The sequence below is a fragment of the Pseudoliparis swirei genome, chromosome 5 (assembly GCF_029220125.1).
Source record: "Pseudoliparis swirei isolate HS2019 ecotype Mariana Trench chromosome 5, NWPU_hadal_v1, whole genome shotgun sequence".
Classification (NCBI taxonomy): domain Eukaryota; kingdom Metazoa; phylum Chordata; class Actinopteri; order Perciformes; family Liparidae; genus Pseudoliparis; species Pseudoliparis swirei.
The window spans coordinates 23,781,653-23,800,311 of record NC_079392.1 but is presented as its reverse complement, the minus strand read 5'-3'; the positions used below and the strand labels follow the sequence as shown (position 1 = coordinate 23,800,311).

At 44.6% G+C, this 18,659-nt stretch overlaps 1 protein-coding gene across 1 annotated transcript in view; it reads right to left on the bottom strand.

The window, feature by feature from the left end:
- The window catches only part of polrmt (polymerase (RNA) mitochondrial (DNA directed)), a 49,096-nt gene that overhangs the window by 27,546 nt on the left and 2,891 nt on the right, over positions 1-18,659 (bottom strand). Inside the window, exons 4-11 of the mRNA XM_056413947.1 lie at positions 18,506-18,639; positions 12,509-12,695; positions 9,988-10,137; positions 7,831-7,998; positions 7,196-7,366; positions 6,087-6,326; positions 3,760-4,545; positions 3,355-3,477 (exon numbers count right to left, since the gene is read on the bottom strand). Coding sequence (XP_056269922.1) covers positions 3,355-3,477; positions 3,760-4,545; positions 6,087-6,326; positions 7,196-7,366; positions 7,831-7,998; positions 9,988-10,137; positions 12,509-12,695; positions 18,506-18,639 — 1,959 coding nt within the window. The remainder of the gene's footprint in view (positions 1-3,354; positions 3,478-3,759; positions 4,546-6,086; positions 6,327-7,195; positions 7,367-7,830; positions 7,999-9,987; positions 10,138-12,508; positions 12,696-18,505; positions 18,640-18,659) is intronic.

The following is an 18,659-nucleotide window of genomic DNA, read 5'->3' as shown; positions in this document are numbered from 1 at the left end:
GAGCAATAACGAGCATCGGCTCAATGGAGAGGAAAGTGATTAGTTTGAGGTTGTTGGTTCACAACAATTTATTTCCATGTGCAGGAAAGCCACACAGTGAATGTTGCATTCAACGCTCCACCACGAGCATCTTCCACCAACTCGTTTAACTGGATCTGGCGTCAGACAGGGGGGGGGGGGGGGGGAGTCACGAGGGGTGTTGCATAATTAAGTGCCGATCAATTAGTCGGTCTTTCCCGCTGAATTAAAACGTAATAGGTCATTCCGTTTGTATTTTATTCAACTGTGTTCAAAAAGAAGACGACCCCATTCAATGTTTAACGTCGGTGTTCTTTGGGGTCAATTTAACCCCAGGCTGTTTTTCAATGTGTCAAACATATACGAAATATCAACTTTTTTATATATTTAAAGGGATATTTAGGGAGTCAACAAACAAACATAAAGTAACTCACACTTAAACTTGGGAAACAATATTAATTCTAATAATTTTCTGGAGGTTTTAATTGCTGGGGTCAAATTGACCCCGAGGGTAAAATATGTTAGTAAATGTGAAGGTAACAGGAGGGTTAAAGCCGAGTCTTTTTAAATGACATAAGCTGGATCTGGGTCCCGGCATCGTCGCCACCTTCACGAAACAAATAAAAAAAACACGTGATGAATTTTGCAGGGGCCACATTCCTGCCATCTTTTTTTCATTTCATTTCCATGGAGACGTGACCTTCGACCCCAAAGCCTCTTCTCTCTTCTCTCACTCGACCTCCGTGACCCTCGAGCTCCGGCATCTGTGTGCGGCGGGCCGCCCGTGTGCTCGACGCCGTTCAATTAAAAAAAAAAGTCTCCTTTTGGACATGTAGCCATTTAATTTATTCATTACTGCAGTGCAAATTAATTAACATCAATGTGATGATATTGTTAGCGAGAAAGCACATTATGGTCTAGAATGCTTTAAGCAGATTGAAGTGAAACCCTCGGAGCTCCTGCGTGGAGGAGGTGCTAAATACTGCGCAGCGGCAGAGCGGGTCGTGCTTCAATCAAACAATCGGCAGCTTGATTCCCTGGCTCCTGCTAGTCCATCTCTATGTGTGCATGGGCTCACCTTTATGAGGGGCCGTGAGGGACATTATTCAGAATACCCTCTCACACACACAACTGAAATGCTCTCACACACACACACACACACACACTAGTGAAATGCTCTCACACACACTAGTGAAATGCTCTCACACACACACACTAGTGAAATGCTCTCTCACACACACACACTAGTGAAATGCTCTCACACACACTAGTGAAATGCTCTCACACACACACACGACTGAAATGCTCTCACACACACTAGTGAAATGCTCTCACACACACTACTGAAATGCTCTCACACACACTAGTGAAATGCTCTCACACACACTACTGAAATGCTCTCATACACACAAGTGAAATGCTCTCACACACACACTAGTGAAATGCTCTCACACACACGACTGAAATGCTCTCACACACACGATTGAAATGCTCTCACACACACTAGTGAAATGCTCTCACACACACTAGTGAAATGCTCTCACACACACTACTGAAAAACGATATGCTCACACACACAACTGAAAATCTCTCACACATACTAGTGAAAAGCTCTCACACACACACATGATATGAAAAGCTCTCATGTGACTTAATGTTTCAAAGTGTACATATCCGCTCAAGGTAACCAGTTGTTTCAGATCCCTTCGACTTAATGGATCAATATATAAATTACTTGACTTGAAACTAATATCTGGTGGCGCAGCGCACAGACTGCGCGTCTTTGAGTGCAGTCTCCTTTTCCGTGAAAGAGATTGAAACCAGGTCGGGCGATCTTTTTATTTTTATTTTTTCGAAAATGTATTTCTTCATCCGTGGCTGTGATGCGCTGCTCACTTATACTATCGTAATCGCCGAAATGGATATGAACGGAGGCTTGAAGATCTCCAGCAATATGTTTGTGAATGTGTGACGAATCTGGTGAGCGAGACAGAGCCCCGCTGCAGATGTTAAGAGAACACAACACACGCGCAGGGAAACCAGTAGGTTTGAAAACCAGTAGGGGTGTAACACCGGCTGCTGTCGAACAGTTGAGGCATTAGACAGTGTTCTGATTGTCTCCGCTGAGGCCAATATGTTGTTTAGTAACGCCGTTGCTTAAGGGCTGTTGAGCACATTGTTGATCTGCCATCCTTGATCACCTTCCGTTTCAACTGAAACACCTTCCCAGGGTTGCCAGGTCTGTGTGACAAAACCAGCCCAATGGCCAATAAAACCAGCCCAAAAACCAGCCCAATATCAGAACTCAAAATATGCCCGTGCCAAACCATATACACTGCTTTTAAAGTCCAACAGCATTGCTATCATTGTATTGTAATATCTACAAAGTAACACCAAATGTTTAGTATGCCAGCATTAAACGCAGTTTATGGTAGGATTTGGGTATAAATAAATTATTTCATTTAAAATATGGATTTTTATTGAAAGATATTCATGTAATTTGCATGCAAAATAGGTCTACCCGAACCAGCGGACACAAAATTCAACCCGCGGCAACACTTCAAAAGTTGCCCAATGCGCTGGAAAACATGGACCTGGCAACACTGCACCTTCCGTTGCAAGTGAAATGCCTTCCGTTTCAAGTGAAATTTTCATATGTGTGTATGAGAGCTTTTCATATTATGTGTGTGTGTGAGAGCTTTTCACTAGTATGTGTGAGAGATTTTCAGTTGTGTGTGTGAGCATATCATTTTTCAGTAGTGTGTGTGAGAGCATTTCAGTAGTGTGTGTGAGAGCATTTCACTAGTGTGTGTGAGAGCATTTCAGTAGTGTGTGTGAGAGCATTTCAGTTGTGTGTGTGAGAGGGTATTCTGAATAATGTCCCTCACGGCCCCTCATACACCTTGCCTTAACCCTCCTGTTACCTTTAGGGTCAATTTGACCCCATTCAATGTTTAACGTCGGTGTTCTTTGGGGTCAATTTGACCCCAGGCTGTTTTTCACTGTGTCAAACATATAAGAAATATCAACTTTTTTATATATTTAAAGGGCTATTTAGGTAGTCAACAAACAAACATAAAGTACCTCACACTTAAACTTGGGAAACAATATTAATTCTAATAATTTTCTGGAAGTTTTAATTGCTGGGGTCAAATTGACCCCGAGGGTAAAATATGTTAGTAAATGTGAAGGTAACAGGAGGGTTAAAGGCTGAATGACGCGCTTTGAACTTAACGAGAAAAGCCACTTTGCATGGAAACTGCTGCTCGATATCCCTCTGGAGGAATAGGTAGTAGGTTAATAGGTAGTTTGATCGTAAAAAAAAAAAAATGGTACCTGGTGAACGGGAAAATGGGAGATGAAGCGCGTTGGATCGGGAGATCTCACGGCGTTGGCGATCTCCATGCAGCAGCACAGCGCCTGCCAAGGCTCGTCTGCATTCATCCACCACGTCCTACCCTGAAGGAAGACACACACACACACACACACACACACACACACACACACACAGGAGCAGATGGAACATTAATACTGCCAACATAAACACTCCGGGAAAAGCTCACCGACCCCGCAGTCAAGAGAGAAACGGGGTAAATGCTGCGATCGGCATATTTCAGGAAGGCTCTAATAGTAGCCGTTTCTGTATTTCTACCAATTGTATTGGTGTGAACCTCAGAACTATGAATGTACGGCTGGACTAAGCTGTTAATGGACCGGAAAGAGCGATGAAGACAAACTGACATTGAGAGGGTCGTCTGCCGAGTCCAAGACGTCCTCCATGATCTCGTTGGCGTACTCCAGCCGCCCCACCAGAGAGCTCTTCTTCTTCAGCCCCGTCAGATTGACCAAGTGGATCTTCAGCCAGTCCAGTCCTTTCGGCCCGAGCGGCTTCCCCTCCGCGAACAAGAGGACGGCCCGCGTGACGTCGCTTCCCAGGTGGTTGAAGTACGGCGGACAGGGGTAGGTCCGCCCCCGGAAGTCCATGTTGTGAGGGAACCAGAAGATCTCGTCCCGCATGTGGTTGGCGATGGAGAGTTTGTACAGGGCGTCCATGCGCAGGCTGTGCATCTCGCTGCTTTTCTTCCGGGCGTTGATCACCTCCCTCTTCATGTGGGCTTTCTCAGAGGCCGTGTACGCGGGGTCGTGGGCGTTGACGTGGGGTACTTTGGGGGCCTCCGACAGAGGCGGAGGGATGTCGAGCTTCTCGCTGCCCCGGTCGTTGAAGATGGAGATGATAATGTCCAACAGGGGTTTGTTGATGCTCCAGGCACAGTTGCCCAGCTGGTTGAGAGAGTCCAGGACCGGCATGAGGTTCTGGCTTTTCTCCAACAGCGCCTCGTGCTGCGTGGCCCCTTCCACCGTGCGCATCAGCTTGGTGGGCGTCAGCAGGTAGGCTCCGGACTTGACAGACGTCCAGGGCACGGGAGGGCACAGCATCGGGATCACGTAGGAGTCAAAGGTCAACTTGGTCTCCATGGCGTCCTGCTGCATCTGGATCAGGATGGGGTGGGGCTTGATGAAGCCGATCTGCAGGGTGAAACATCAAAGGAAATACAATTAGCAGCTGAAATGAGCAAAAGAAGAAGAAAAAAATGATTTAAAGCGGTTTAAATTATAACTACAAAGAACAACCTCAACCCAAACAACCAGGAGAAACACAAGTCACCAGTGATATCACTCATCACTCATAGCTGGTCGCCAGTTCATGTCAGATAGCCGACAGCCACTAAAGGACTGTGAGCTCCAGAAATAGGGAGGCACCATTTAAAACCTTCTCAGTCCCGATACCGATACCGGGGCTTTGGGTTTCGGCCAACGGCGAGTACCGATCCGAAACCAGTGTTTAATTAATGAGCCGCGCGGCTCACTGTGTGCAAGGGACTGGGATTATTCTTTGATGTGGCTCCACTTAAATAATGGCTTTCCTTAAACTCTGTCAAACAAAAATGTAACAAAAAAAAATCATCAATATTGATTTCCTGGATTTTAAATTTTTTTATTAAAGTAATAAATTAAACAGCAGCAACGTAGTAAATTAAATTGTAAAAAATTAGAAAAGTTAACAGAAAATTAATGCAAATTCCAGTCTAAATATTTAGACTATATAAACAAAAAAATATGAATTGAAAGACACCCGAGCAAACTATTTGAGTCGGTATCCTATCCAGAAACTTCACAGCTAAACTGAACTGTCCCGTTCTAATTTTATTAAACTACTATTTCATTCACACTAAAAACTTGAGCTTCCACATTGCAGATGATCTAAAAAGGGAATTTCTCTCTTTGTCTTCATTTGATATCAAACCTTTTATGTCATGTAAAACCAGGCCGCGTTTTCGATGCGACAGAAATACCGTGTCACGGTTGTAACTCGTGCGTTCAACGCGAAAAACTGGACGAGGAGATCGTCGGAAGCATAAATACAGGAACCAGACAGAAAATAAATGAAACACCTCAGCGTTGCTGGCATGAGTCAGACGGTCCCGCTGCGCTGTAGAATCATTAGGATGCTCCCCTGATGGGCTAACCTCCAAAGAGAGAACAAAGGGGAGGGGGGCAGAATACGGGGAAATAACTCAATTCTGCAAGAGTGTCAAAGGGCATCAAGTCCAAAAAGTCCACCTCTCCCTCTCTCCCTCCCTCTCTTTCCCGTGACACGGTCCCGCGGCAGTAAATCGGCGAGCCAATTAAGGGGACACTAAAAAAGGGATTAGCCCAGAGCCCATTCCTCTAGCTCGACTGTTCCCCCTGCCAATGCACACAGGGGGTGGGGGGGGGGGGATTTAGGATTCACACTCTTTGGAGCTTCACAGGTGGATCGGCTTTCGAGTGAAGGTTGAGTGTTTTCGGGTATCGCTCCACTGGGGGTCCGGCTCCACTTCTGTGCCCGGTTAACCTACAAATCGGACTAATTGTGTGTAATTTGAATATAATTGTTTGATTTAACTGACGCAGGGTTCTCATAATACACAGTCGCATTTGCTCTTTTGAGTATTTTTCTCAGGATTCAGGAGATCATTGACAATTTTTCCACATAAATCTCAGCTGAAAGGATCTTTCCACTGTACCTGTCGCGTGCTGCGGAAGGTGTACATGTGGTACAGGATGGGGATGCGCTTCCTCTCGAAAGCAGAGTTCAGGATGTCGCTGTTGATTTTGAGGTTCTTGACCATCATTTCCACCATGAAGGTGCCCAGCTCCAGGGACACGATGTACGGCCAGTGGGTCTCTCCTCCGTGCAGCGAGGGTCCCGAGCTCTGCTCCATCTCCAGGTTACGCCAATGCTCGCTGGGCAGGACGACGAACTCCTAGAGGGAGGAGAAGGGGAGCGGCTTGTTGTTCAGTTAGTTTCAGAGTTTGGAAGGCACGTCGACATGTGTGAGAAGATCCAAGATCACGTTTTTAAAATAATATTCAGGCGTAAAAGTGTGTCAACAAGGCACTTATTTTGTGATCAAATTTAAAAAATTGCTTTTATGTTTCAAGAAAAATATGGTGAATACTGTATAAGCCTTGATGTATCAATATTTCAGCCAAAAACAAGAACACACAGCTAGGGAGAGCCTTCAGGAACGAGATGATCCAAGAGGATGAAAAGCATTATTTGCTCCTCAGACATGTAAGAAAGAAGTAGATCGTTAACTAACTTCTGGAATAACTCGGAGTGTAATGAGCTGGAGGGGAATTTTTCTCATAAACTTTTATACGTCTTCTTTTTGAAAACAGAGTCGCCCCCTGGTGGACATTCGAGAGAATACGAGTTTAAGACTTCTTTTTTTGACCCAGGGGTTGCCGCCTGACTGGCTCCTCGAAGCAAAAGGAAAGCTTTTCACCCAAAATACTTTTCCTCTGCTCTGGACTGCAGCTGAAAAATTTAATTTTTTAGAACATTTGCCCGTGCAAAGGCATGACAACAAGTAGCTCTTGCTTGGGAAGCGCTACATCCGATATGCATTTGACATTACCGTATCCATTATTAATGTGAATTAAATTCCTGTCAATTTAAGTGCGGGAAGCCAAAATCCTGATCAAGAGAAAGAAAATCAAGAAAATAAAAAAAGGTTTGCCTCTACCGGGATGCACCAAAGTGCACACACAATACATCTTAAACTATAATAATAACCTAGAAGGGGACACAGTACAAATAAAGACGTGTGGATCGAGAGGGTTGATCTACCTTTGTGTCTTTGGCCAGCAGGTCTGTGTACGCGTTGTAGATGTTGCGCAACTTTTCCACCATCTGGTTCCGGTGCTTCTGCCGCACGGAGTACTTGGTGTAGACCCGGTTGCCGAGCTCTCTGGCCAAAATCTTCAGCGACTCTCCGCTGGGAGGCAGGTTGGCGACGCTCTGGAGAGCGGGACACGGTTCAAAGCGTCAAACACGAAGACGACAAAAGCCGACGCCATTCAGTTTTTAATGAAAGAGCAACCCGTCAGCCAGAGGGGAAATCAAAAAGAGAAGAAAAGAAAAGGTATTTTTAGAGTTTAAAAAAACACGCTGTGCATGTGTTGATGTTGGAAGCGGCGCTATCTGATCAAAGCGGCGCTATCTTTTTGCTGGCAAACATGAAGCCTGGTGCTTTTGCAGCTGTCGTCACTGTCACACACTCGAGTTGTGATTTGTGGTTTTTCCAGATGGGTTCCGTCACATTGAATACGAGAAAAAAAATAAAAAGGGAGCGCAGCGGGGACTTCACAACACATCTTTTCTGTGACATTGGAGGACAGTTAAGCCGTCGTCCGTCACATCTCTGTGACTCAAACACTCAAAAGTCTTTGTTGAGGCCGAGACTCCCGGCCGGGTTGTATTACCTGTATCATGATGTCGACATACTCTATATCCCCCAGCACACAGAGGTAGGGATAAAGGTTAAGCCGGTAGTCCTTGCTGTTGGTGTTCGCCAGGATCATCTTACTCTCCCTCAGGGCCTGGAGGAGGATCTTCTGCCACTGCGCCCGCTGATCCACCAGCAGCTCCCTCTGGAAGGACAACACAACTGATCTCAGGACAGCGGCTGCCAGCGGGAAACCCTCAAAAGACGAACAACCCTGCACCGGAGCCTGTTCGTCACGCACTGAACCGACTGGAAGGTGGTTTTAAAGCGCGAGGCGGTGGCCGGGGGGGGGTCACCTGCCGCTGGACACAGGGCGTCGTGAAGCACGAGAGTGCATTTCATTCGGTGGTTCGGCTTGATTGGCGCAGAAAACAGACGATCCTTCTGAGAGGAACACTGCCGGGCCACCGGCTGACTCGTCCAGGACCAGAACTGAAAAAGAAAACCCTTCTTCGGGCCCTTTAGAATGGCTCGCAGCGACGTCATCGATTCATCAATGATGTCATACATCCTCGTAACGTTGAAGTTAAAAGTTGTTTGGTCCTTGAGAAGACCGATGCTACTCGGATGAAGCGAGAGCCAGTTAGCTTCGCACAAAAAAACGGAAATAGCGTTTCTGGTTTGGCCCTCGGGAAAAAAAATTCTTCCAACCAGCTCGGTAATTAACATTTTATCACTGGTTTGTTTAACCCGCACAACAAATTATATTTCAAGCCAATGAGTCGTGGTTTTTGGAGTCAGACGAGATGTTTCCCCTGCTTGGAGTTGCTATGCTCAGCTCATCGCCTGCTGTCTGTATCTTCTCATTTAACACACAAACACGTATTGATACACAGCGGATGTGGCTAAAGACTGGCGTCTGAGTCTCTAATGAAAAGCCGTATATCTTATTTCAAGAGATCTTACCAAGTAAATTGTCCTATAAAATGTATCTTTTGACAGGCCTTTTATTATTTTACATTTTCATTTTAAATTAGACTGCCCATCTAAACCCACATTGTTCTGCGCTCTCGTATTGTCACGATACATATCTCGATGTGGTTCGATTTAAAAAGTGGGAGAAGCCACAGAAAGCACTCGCCTCAGCATTATTATCTTCGGTGCACTTTAATCACATTTTAAGCTTCTTGATTTTCCGGATTGACATGAACCAATTGAATGAACAATGCAAAATGAGATGATGAAAGAAGTTGTTTTGCTCATGTGTGCATACAGCATTGTGGCTATATACGCATGTTCGGTGCACGACTGTGTGTGTGTGTACACTCTTCAGTCTGGATTGCGGGTGGCGCGGTGACCCGGTGTTCTCTCCAGAGGTTTCCATTACAATACATTATTATTCTGCTCTGCATGTCTGTTCAATGCTTCCTGACCATCGGGGACTCTCAGCCGGCTCGATTTCCACGTGGCAGACGAGCCGGTCTGGACTGTAAATGCCAGAGCTGGAGAAAAAAACGGCACGGCGCAGGAATACGTTTCTTACTCTCTCCCACCTGAATGCATATTATTTAAAAACTTGATATCAAGAGAAAAGGAGGAAACAATAGGGATCCTCAGAATAAATAAACAAATGTCAATACAGCATCGGTACGTAGTCGGTGTTATACTCGTATGATCTTTTCAAACAGACGAGACCACCGCCAAGATAAACACACCCTCTGTTTGTATTGTGAGCCAGAATGTTGGATTATGGAGGATTGTTCGCAGATTAAAAGAGACATTACAGAACGATGGAGCCATGTTTTATCAAAACAGGAAGCCACAAGGTTTAGGGGACATTTTTTCTTTGTCTATTTAAAAAAAAAAACATTGCATAAGCAACAGCATTCTTGTCGATATATTGTGCAAATTATTTCAACCAGTCCAACAATATATTTTTTTCAGACCAACCCACCCATTATTAACTCCATAACACACCATGTATTGAAGGGTTTGTGGATTCTCAGCATCACAGCACAATAAATCCACATTTCTAAGAATCTAGTGTATTGATCTAGAGCGATGAAGATGAGGAGAGGCAACGGGGGGGGGGGGTTTGTTTACCATTCTCACCATGTGTTCATCCACGTTCTAAGAATCCGGTGTATTGAGTGTGTGATGAAGATGAGGAGAGGCAACAGGGGGGTTTGTTTACCATTCTCGCCATGTGTTCAGTCACGGGCTTGGCCGCCTCCACGGAGTCGATGGTGGTGGTGCAGGCCTGTTCCATGTCGAGCTGCAGTTTGAAACGCTCCTGGAGCTCCTCCTGGGTGAAGTCCAGTTTGGGGTACTGGTGGTCTGACCTCTAAAACAACACACAACAGTAAGGAACCTGAGAAATGCTGATCGTCTCATCCGTATGGCACTAAAGGTCAAGTGTTTAGGATAGGACTATGTTAATATGTCGGAATCATTCTAAGCTAATGAAAAACACAACGGTTATTAGTTTCCAGTGACTTTACACTAAAAAAATAAATATTATATTCCATTTCCGAAAATAGTTCCCTCCTAAATCATGCACACTGGACGTTTAAGGGACCCGTCAGGACTGAAACATGAAATTGTTTTTGCTAAAAGAAGTCAAATGTGCTTTAAAAGAACGTTGTTGTCGTTTACAGCGGCAGTAAGATTGTTATCTGTACACATCGAAGGCTGTGGGCAAGCGTGGATCTAGTACATAACGGCAGAAAGAACAACATCAGACAGTAAATCAGGAGGAAATGTGCTGGCTCGACGGTTTTGAAGGTGCAAACTTCCGAAGCTTCTGGGATCCAAAGAAAGAAAAGCACAAAAGCTCGACAGACTTTGCTGGAAGTGTGTTCAAGGAAAGCCGAACAGACTGAAAGAAATATAATGTTTTTCCTCATCCCCTCTGTCTCCAACCCACAATGCATTAGGGCCAGTTTCCAGATGAACATGATGATGAAACGACGGCGTACCAAACGATCTCGGACGACCAGTTGAAACTAGATCAAACTGCATTTTGTACGAGCATCAGCTTAATCAAAATTCCATCTCACAACAACAAACACTAATCTAATTATATTGTGTGTGTGTGTGTGTGTGTGTGTGTGTGTGTGTGTGTGTGTGTTGGTAGCACCGATTAAAAAAGAAAATCCTCTGGAGGCCATCCGATCTGCTGCTCTGCTATCTGGTGGACCAGTTATTTGGACAGCCTTTCAGTCATTAAAACCGACCTGCCAGAAAGTCACAGTCTCAGTCAGATAACCAGCCTCCCGAATGCAATCGGAGGGAAAGGAATGGAGCAGTCACATTCGACCTGCTTCACATTTCACCGCGTGGCGTACGGCTTCACACACACTTCAAAGACATAAATACATGACTTGCTGACACACACACACAACGAAGAAAAAAGTGGATTGTGGCTCGAGACTAAAAATACATAAAGCATTGAAAACAAAGCTGTTAATGGTGAAAATCGTGTGAGAATCATCAATGGAAGAAGAAAATGTAATTAAATTTTTAAAAAGCAAAGAAATGGAGAGGCCCATTAAAAAGAAGGAAAAAAAGCAGAGTTGGCTCACTATAAATAGGACAGAGCCTGTCTGGCTGTGAAGGGGTGACAATTAAATGGTTCATAGTTACGCTGGAGCCTTGACAGCTTCCTCTCCGGGGCTTTGCCACTCAATACATACAAGACTCAGCCTTAAAGAAATTACTTGATATGTATTAATAGTCATAAAGTAGCGCTCCTTAACGTAAACCGCCGCGCAGTTTCTGAAATACAGTCAAGTCATCGCCGTAATGCTTTTTGAGTGAATGTCCATTTCATATGAAATATAAATGTCACGGCATATACATCGTGTCTTTTTAAAGTAACACAAACTGGGGTATGAAATATGCCGATTACAGCGAACATCTGCCGTCCGAAGATTAGCATGAAGCGGTCACGATGACATCCACTGAATTTACCGTCAGATTGAAGCACGAGGACCGGCAGCCGACACCATGATGTGCATGGCACTGGTTATGATGACTGAAGAGATTCAAACGTTTCCGTGCTTATTTTTTAAAAATAATGACGGATGCTAAAACTCTTGAATCTCTGAATGCTTCACTTTAACTTAACTTTGGAGAACCACAGGGATTACTGCCGGGCCCATGGACGTTTCTCTGCCATTCATTCATACGGCTCACATTTTCTCTTCCAATTTACACTGATGATACTTAAATATATATATATACACACAAATTAAGACCAAGTACCTTCAATATTCATCATTTATGACTAAATGAGCAGAAGAGACTAAATCCAATTTTGAGGAAAGAAATATTGAAAATATTATTTTAACTAATAATTAATTATTATTTTTATAATTGATCCGGATAAAAAACTAATATTGCTGAACTCTATTTATTTATTAAATCTTTATTCATTTAGCGTAATCCCGTTAGCTAAATCGCTTTTACAATGGGGGTCCTGGTCATATTACACGGCCTCAGAAATACGTGCCTTCCAGACCTCTGCCCATTTAAAAGACAGTGAGAAAAAAGTTAATATTTTAAAATAACCTGATCAAACTGGGAGAAAATAATGAGTTCATGTGGAGTTCATCGCTCGGAGTTAAAAGTCACAATTGAGAAAATAGGCTGCCGGTGGCTTGAATTCAGCTTATGACACATCAGTGTACCGCCTCAAAGCCCTCGTGTGTTACCTGTGTGTAGAATTCGTGGACCAGCGATGAGGAGGACGGCGTAGCGCCCGCGTCGAGGCGCGGCCGGTAGTCGGGCTGGACGACGTGCACGGCCTTCAGCACCATGTCCCGCTCGTCCTGCCGGAACACACACTGGCTGAACACGTCGTCCACAGACAGGCCATCCTCCTCCATCCGGCACAGGCACCTGCACACACACACACACACACAGAGGGACACACAGTTGGTGTACCTGGTGCTTGTTGGCCCTTGAGCACATCCATGTATCTATGTTACATCATTATTTTTGCCAGGTTCTGAGATAGCCGGCTATCATCAAACTGTGTAAATGAAAATGAATATAACAAATTTCCACAACTTTTCCAAAACCTTTTGGGATAAAATTTTGCAGGCCTGGAAATAACCATTTTTATAATCCAGGACTTTTCCAGGTTTTCCATGACCGTATGAACCCTGCTATTGGAGTTTCTTTGGGATTGAAAACATGCTGTCCGGTTATTCCCCCAAAGACAAAACAAAAATAGACCGTAATAAAGACACATTTTTCTAGACTCTTTCATGCACAGACAATTATTGGACCTAAGATTAGGGCGTCGAGTAAGACCCAAAAGACGGATTTGTAGCGTTTCTTTTCATGCTTATTTCTTAGAAAATTCTGAACACATCATTCGTAAACACAAAGATTTAAAGTGGTGATTTTGAGAGACAGTACCAGTTGGTTTGTCAACACAAAATCAGCATTAATCGTCAGTCCAAGACAAAAGGTGTTTAATACAAGAGCTTTAATGCATTACTGTGACATTTGTGGACTGTGTCCCAACCCGAGATCTCTTATTGTGCTATGTGATACCTGCTTGTTTTGTAAAAGCATATATTTCCATAAAATACAAATATACATACCCACAAACTAAAATATGATAAAACATCTAACCGCCGCACAACTCTGTTGCAGAAAGTAATTTCCATACTTTAAGTTATGATTCAGAGGCAGCGTTCAGATGGTTCGCCGTCAGACCGCCGAGTAGATTTTCATTTTCGTGGGAGATTATGTTCGTGATGATGGATCAGACTTTCGGAGTCTGATCGCGAGTTCAGAGCTCCTGACCTCCTGACCTGCCGGTTGACGTGGGAGTAAGATAATCATAGAACGTGCTGATTAATTCTGTTGGGTCATGGTAAATGTGTCTCGCCTTCCCCAATCAACAGTTGCAGAATATCAATTCAAATATTTGCAGTGGAGGGGGTGGGGGGCTTTCGGTCGGCACATGGGCACTGACGACGACGGCGAAATATATATAGTTAAATAGAATCTCCTCCAGAGAGATCGCGGCGGCCTCCATGACTGGACTGCAGAATAAAGATAATACCGAGGTGCAACCGGTCCCAGGAATTCAAATGAGAGGTGCAAAATAACACGATTATATTTAAACTCCTGATGTGATACGTCACCTTCAGAAGAACCGTGACTGAATATGCTCAGCCCGGTTGCATCTTTACCTTCGCATTGAAATTGCGGAAGGTTATGTTTTGATCGCCGTGTATTTATTTATTTATTTGTATGCGTGTTCCTCGCATAACAAAAAAGGTTTTAAACCGAATCGCCTGAAATTTGGTGGGATGATTGGTTATTATCCGGGGACCATTTGATTCGATTTTGGGATCAATCGGGTCAAAGGTCAAGGTCATGAAAAGGTCAAAACCTTCTTGAATCGCATGAAATTTGGTGGGATGATTGGTTATTATCCGGGGACCATTTGATTAGATTTTGGGATCGATCGGGTCAAAGGTCAAGGTCATGAAAAGGTCAAAATCTTCTTTTTCAATTTTTATCCAATTGGCATGCAACTAATGCCAAAATGTTCATAATTCAATGCCCAATCTAATTCAATGCCCAATCTATGCGAAGGTATGCGCTCTACCGAGTGCCCAGTCTAATTGTTATTCTTCTGTGATTAGTGAGATTTGGGGGCTTTTGAGGTGGAATATTTTTTAATTTGGGTAAATACTGTTATTAAACTGTGTACATTGATGTATTCTCCTGGTCTATACATTGAGCCGTGTATTACTACGACGACTAAATGTCCTCCAGGGACTGAATTATATGTGTTTGACCTGCAGAGAGCACTTCTTCTCACACATGTAATTACAGGTGGATTACGTTTAGAGGACCGTGTTATTGTCGTGCATACTTTAGGGTCGAAAGCCGCCACCGAGCCTGAAGATCACGCTTGGTTGCACCGCTCCCTCGAGGTTAATAACAACACTGCAGGACGAAGCCGAGAGACAGAAACGAGGAAACCCCGTTGGTCATCGCCCACAGAGGATGAGCGGTCCGCTTCACTCTGCACTTCTTTTCCTGAAAGTCAGATATAAATAACTAATTACCAGCGGGTGGAAACCGTGGCTTAGCGACTTCCAGCGGCTTGATAACACCAGAGGTGAGCAGGGTTCTGCACACGAGTGAATAAATACAATGGAAGTTATGAAGTGTACGTTATATTTCTGAGGTGAGCCAAAGAGGACAAATTCCGGGCGATGCAATGGGCAATTCTGGTCAGAGTTAATGAGAGAGAGCCTCCGACAAAGAGGGGATTAGTCTGGTTTGTGGTCCAGAGGAACAAAGACAGCAGAGAGGGTGACGGGTGGGGCATCGTCAGCACGGTGACTGCTCTGCTGCTGCACCCTCGGGAGCTCTGGAGGACACGGCACTTAAGAGGGAACAACTTAGAGAGAGAGAGACAGAGATAGACTGAGGGAGAGAGAATGTGTGTGTGTGTGTGTGTGTGTGAGAGAGAGAGATAGACAGTGAGAGAGAGAGGGAGAGAGAGAGTATGAGATAGACAGTGAGAGAGAGAGAGGGATAGACAGTGAGAGAGAGAGAGGGAGTGAGAGAGAGTATGAGATAGACAGTGAGAGAGAGAGAGAGAGGGATAGACAGTGAGAGAGAGAGAGAGAGAGGGAGTGAGAGAGAGAGAGAGAGAGAGAGAGAGAGAGAGATAGACAGTGAGAGAGAGAGGAATAGACAGTGAGAGAGAGAGAATGAGATAGACAGTGAGAGAGCGAGAGGGAGGGAGAGAGAGAGAGAGAGATAGACAGTGAGAGAGCGAGAGAGAGATAGACAGTGAGAGAGAGAGAGGGAGAGAGAGAGTATGAGATAGACAGTGAGAGAGAGAGAGAGAGAGAGAGAGAGAGAGATAGACAGTGAGAGAGAGGGAGGGAGAGAGAGAGAGATAGACAGTGAGAGAGAGAGAGAGGGAGAGAGAGGAGAGAGAGAGAGAGATAGACAGTGAGAGAGAGAGAGGGAGAGAGAGAGATAGACAGTGAGAGAGAGAGTATGAGATAGACAGTGAGAGAGAGAGAGAGAGAGAGAGAGTATGAGATAGACAGTGAGAGAGGGAGAGAGAGAGATAGACAGTGAGAGAGAGGGAATGAGAGACAGTGAGAGAGAGAGGGAGGGAGAGAGAGAGAGATAGACAGTGAGAGAGAGAGAGAGTATGAGATAGACAGTGAGAGAGAGAGAGAGAGAGAGAGAGAGAGAGAGTATGAGATAGACAGTGAGAGAGAGAGAGAGAGATAGACAGTGAGAGAGAGAGGGAGAGAGAGAGAGAGTATGAGATAGACAGTGAGGGAGAGAGATAGATAGACAGTGAGAGAGAGAGGGAGAGAGAGAGAGAGTATGAGATAGACAGAGGGAGAAGAGAGAGAGACAGATAGGGAGAAACAGAGATAGACAGTGAGAGAGAGAAACAAAGAGAAAGAAGAGAGAGACAGAAAGAAACAGAGTTAGAGAGAGAGAAACAGAGATAGAGAGAGACAGAGAGTAAGAAAGAAGAGAGAGAGAGAAGAATAGAATATACACTTTTATTAATCCCCAAGGGGAAATTAGTTCTCTGCATTTAAGAAGAAGTGATGATGGTGCGGATTGTTGGAGGAGAGAGGCGGCTTGGCCCGAGACGGAGGCTGAGGCTGAGGTTCACCGCTGCAGAACAACGATGTCATACAAGCGTCGGTTTACAGTGATCGATGGACCAACCGGATCCCGCTGCCACCGGTCCCGCCGCATAGGGCGATGTGTCCCGAGTCCAAACGCTTGATGAGCAGCCACTGAATTCAACGACATGGACGTCGGCCTCAAACACACAACAGCACCGCCGTGTGGCGTAAAGTGAAGAGCAAGAGAGCTTTAAATCAGTCAGCAAGTATCTGAAAGACAATTAATCGTCAACTAATAATCTGTGTCGCGACAGCCCGACATAAGAGTGATAACATTTCATCATTTACCTGCAAGATTAATAATGCACAATTCTTAACTTTTACACACTCCCTAACACTCTTTGAATGAAGGGGTCCGACATCGAAAAGACCAAAACTTATAAACTCAAAGGATTTGTCCTCAACATCACCACTGTGAACAGTCATGTTCACAATATAACACCGATATCTTTCACAGCGGGAAAACAATGTACAGAGTAAATAATAAATAGCAGGACCAAACCAATAATGGCCTTTTTTTGACAGTGAGAAAACACAGAAATCAATATGTGAAGAGTTAAAAGCTTTTGGAGTTGGAAAGCGCTGCATCATGGCGTTCTCTGGAAATGAGAGCATGAGTGCATCCTTCAAACAGGGTCCAAGTATTTTAAAACGCATTAGGGGAAAGGAAACAAATACCCTCTGAGCCCTGTCGTTTTTCCTGACGATAACTTCAGGTTAGCCCCGCCCCCCTGGGCAGCGGGCCAGCCGATTCTATTGGCTGCCATCAAGCGGGCACAAACACCGTGACACGGGTAGTGTTCCGCTGAAGCTGTGGCGGTGTATACGGCATGCACTTAATCTGGGCGTGGGTCCGACACACACGTCGGTGACATAAAAACCCGATTAATAATATTGAACGTCGATTTGCCGGGATGACCTCGTTACCGCGGAGACGAGCCGTCGCGGTTCGTCCTCGATGAAAACTAAATTGCGAACATTTGCTTCGGTTGTCCGAGCGACGAATAAATGATTAACTTCACCTGCGTGACGGCAGAGTACTGCTGTTTAATTAGCTTACGCCAAGCTCATTAACATGGCGCCTCGGCACGCCGCCGCAACCGAAACAAGTCGAGCTACGATAATTGGTTAAAGAAACCACACACAAAAACAAATGGAAAAAAAAAATCGACAAAAGAATTTAAGAAGCAATCCCTGAGATGCTGGGTTGCCATGGAAACAATATCGGCGATGAAGGAACGGCGCAGCAAATGAGGTTCAAAGTGTTATGATTGATCCCGTCAGCTCAACAACACCGTGTGTGGCACTCAGAATGAAGCTTGCTTTATAAAACGTCTTCATTTACAATTGATAAACACGACAACTTGCTTCTTTTTTTTTACAAATGGACCCGATTGACAAAGGGAAGCTTTGACCATCCCAGTTGAGATGATACATATCAGCAACGTAGTATTAAAAACAAGACCTTCAGCAAGAAGAAGAAAAAAAACAATATCATAGAAAATGTTAAATCCAAAAGAGAAACCACCACAAATAAAAAAGGAACATCCTAATAAACATATTTGATTTTAGTCTAACCAGCCGACTTTGGTCTCTTGAGGCGAAGCTGCTCTTTAATCTCCATGTGAGCACAGTTGTAAAACCACCTTCTATCATGCAGCCCTTCGCTAAATCAACCAAAACCCATCACAGAAACCAGCAAGACAAAAGAATAAAACCATAAGCGACTGTTTGCTGATTGGCTACATGCTGCTTCTTCTCTGACGACATATATTCTTAGTTTAAAATCATGGCGTCAATCATTAATAGATGGGTTTTATGGAGAAATCGAAAAGGATGTGTAAAAGTGCAAACCATGAGCACAGCATGCCCCCTGCTGGTGAGTCTCTGTATTACAACGGCTCTCCTGTAAATGTAAACGCTTGTAATTACAAACACAGCTTATCATGCGTCTTGCTCATGGGTGGTTTGTGTGTGTGTGTGTGTGTGTGTGTGTTTAAATACCTTGTGATGACATTGGGGGAGCAGCTGGGATTGCGGCCCATACACTCCAGGGCAGTGCAGTAGGATCCCACGTTTGGTTTCAGACTCGCCTCTTCTAACAGAATAAATATGCGGCCAATCTGATTTAACATGCCCTGCAACCAGAGAGAGAGAG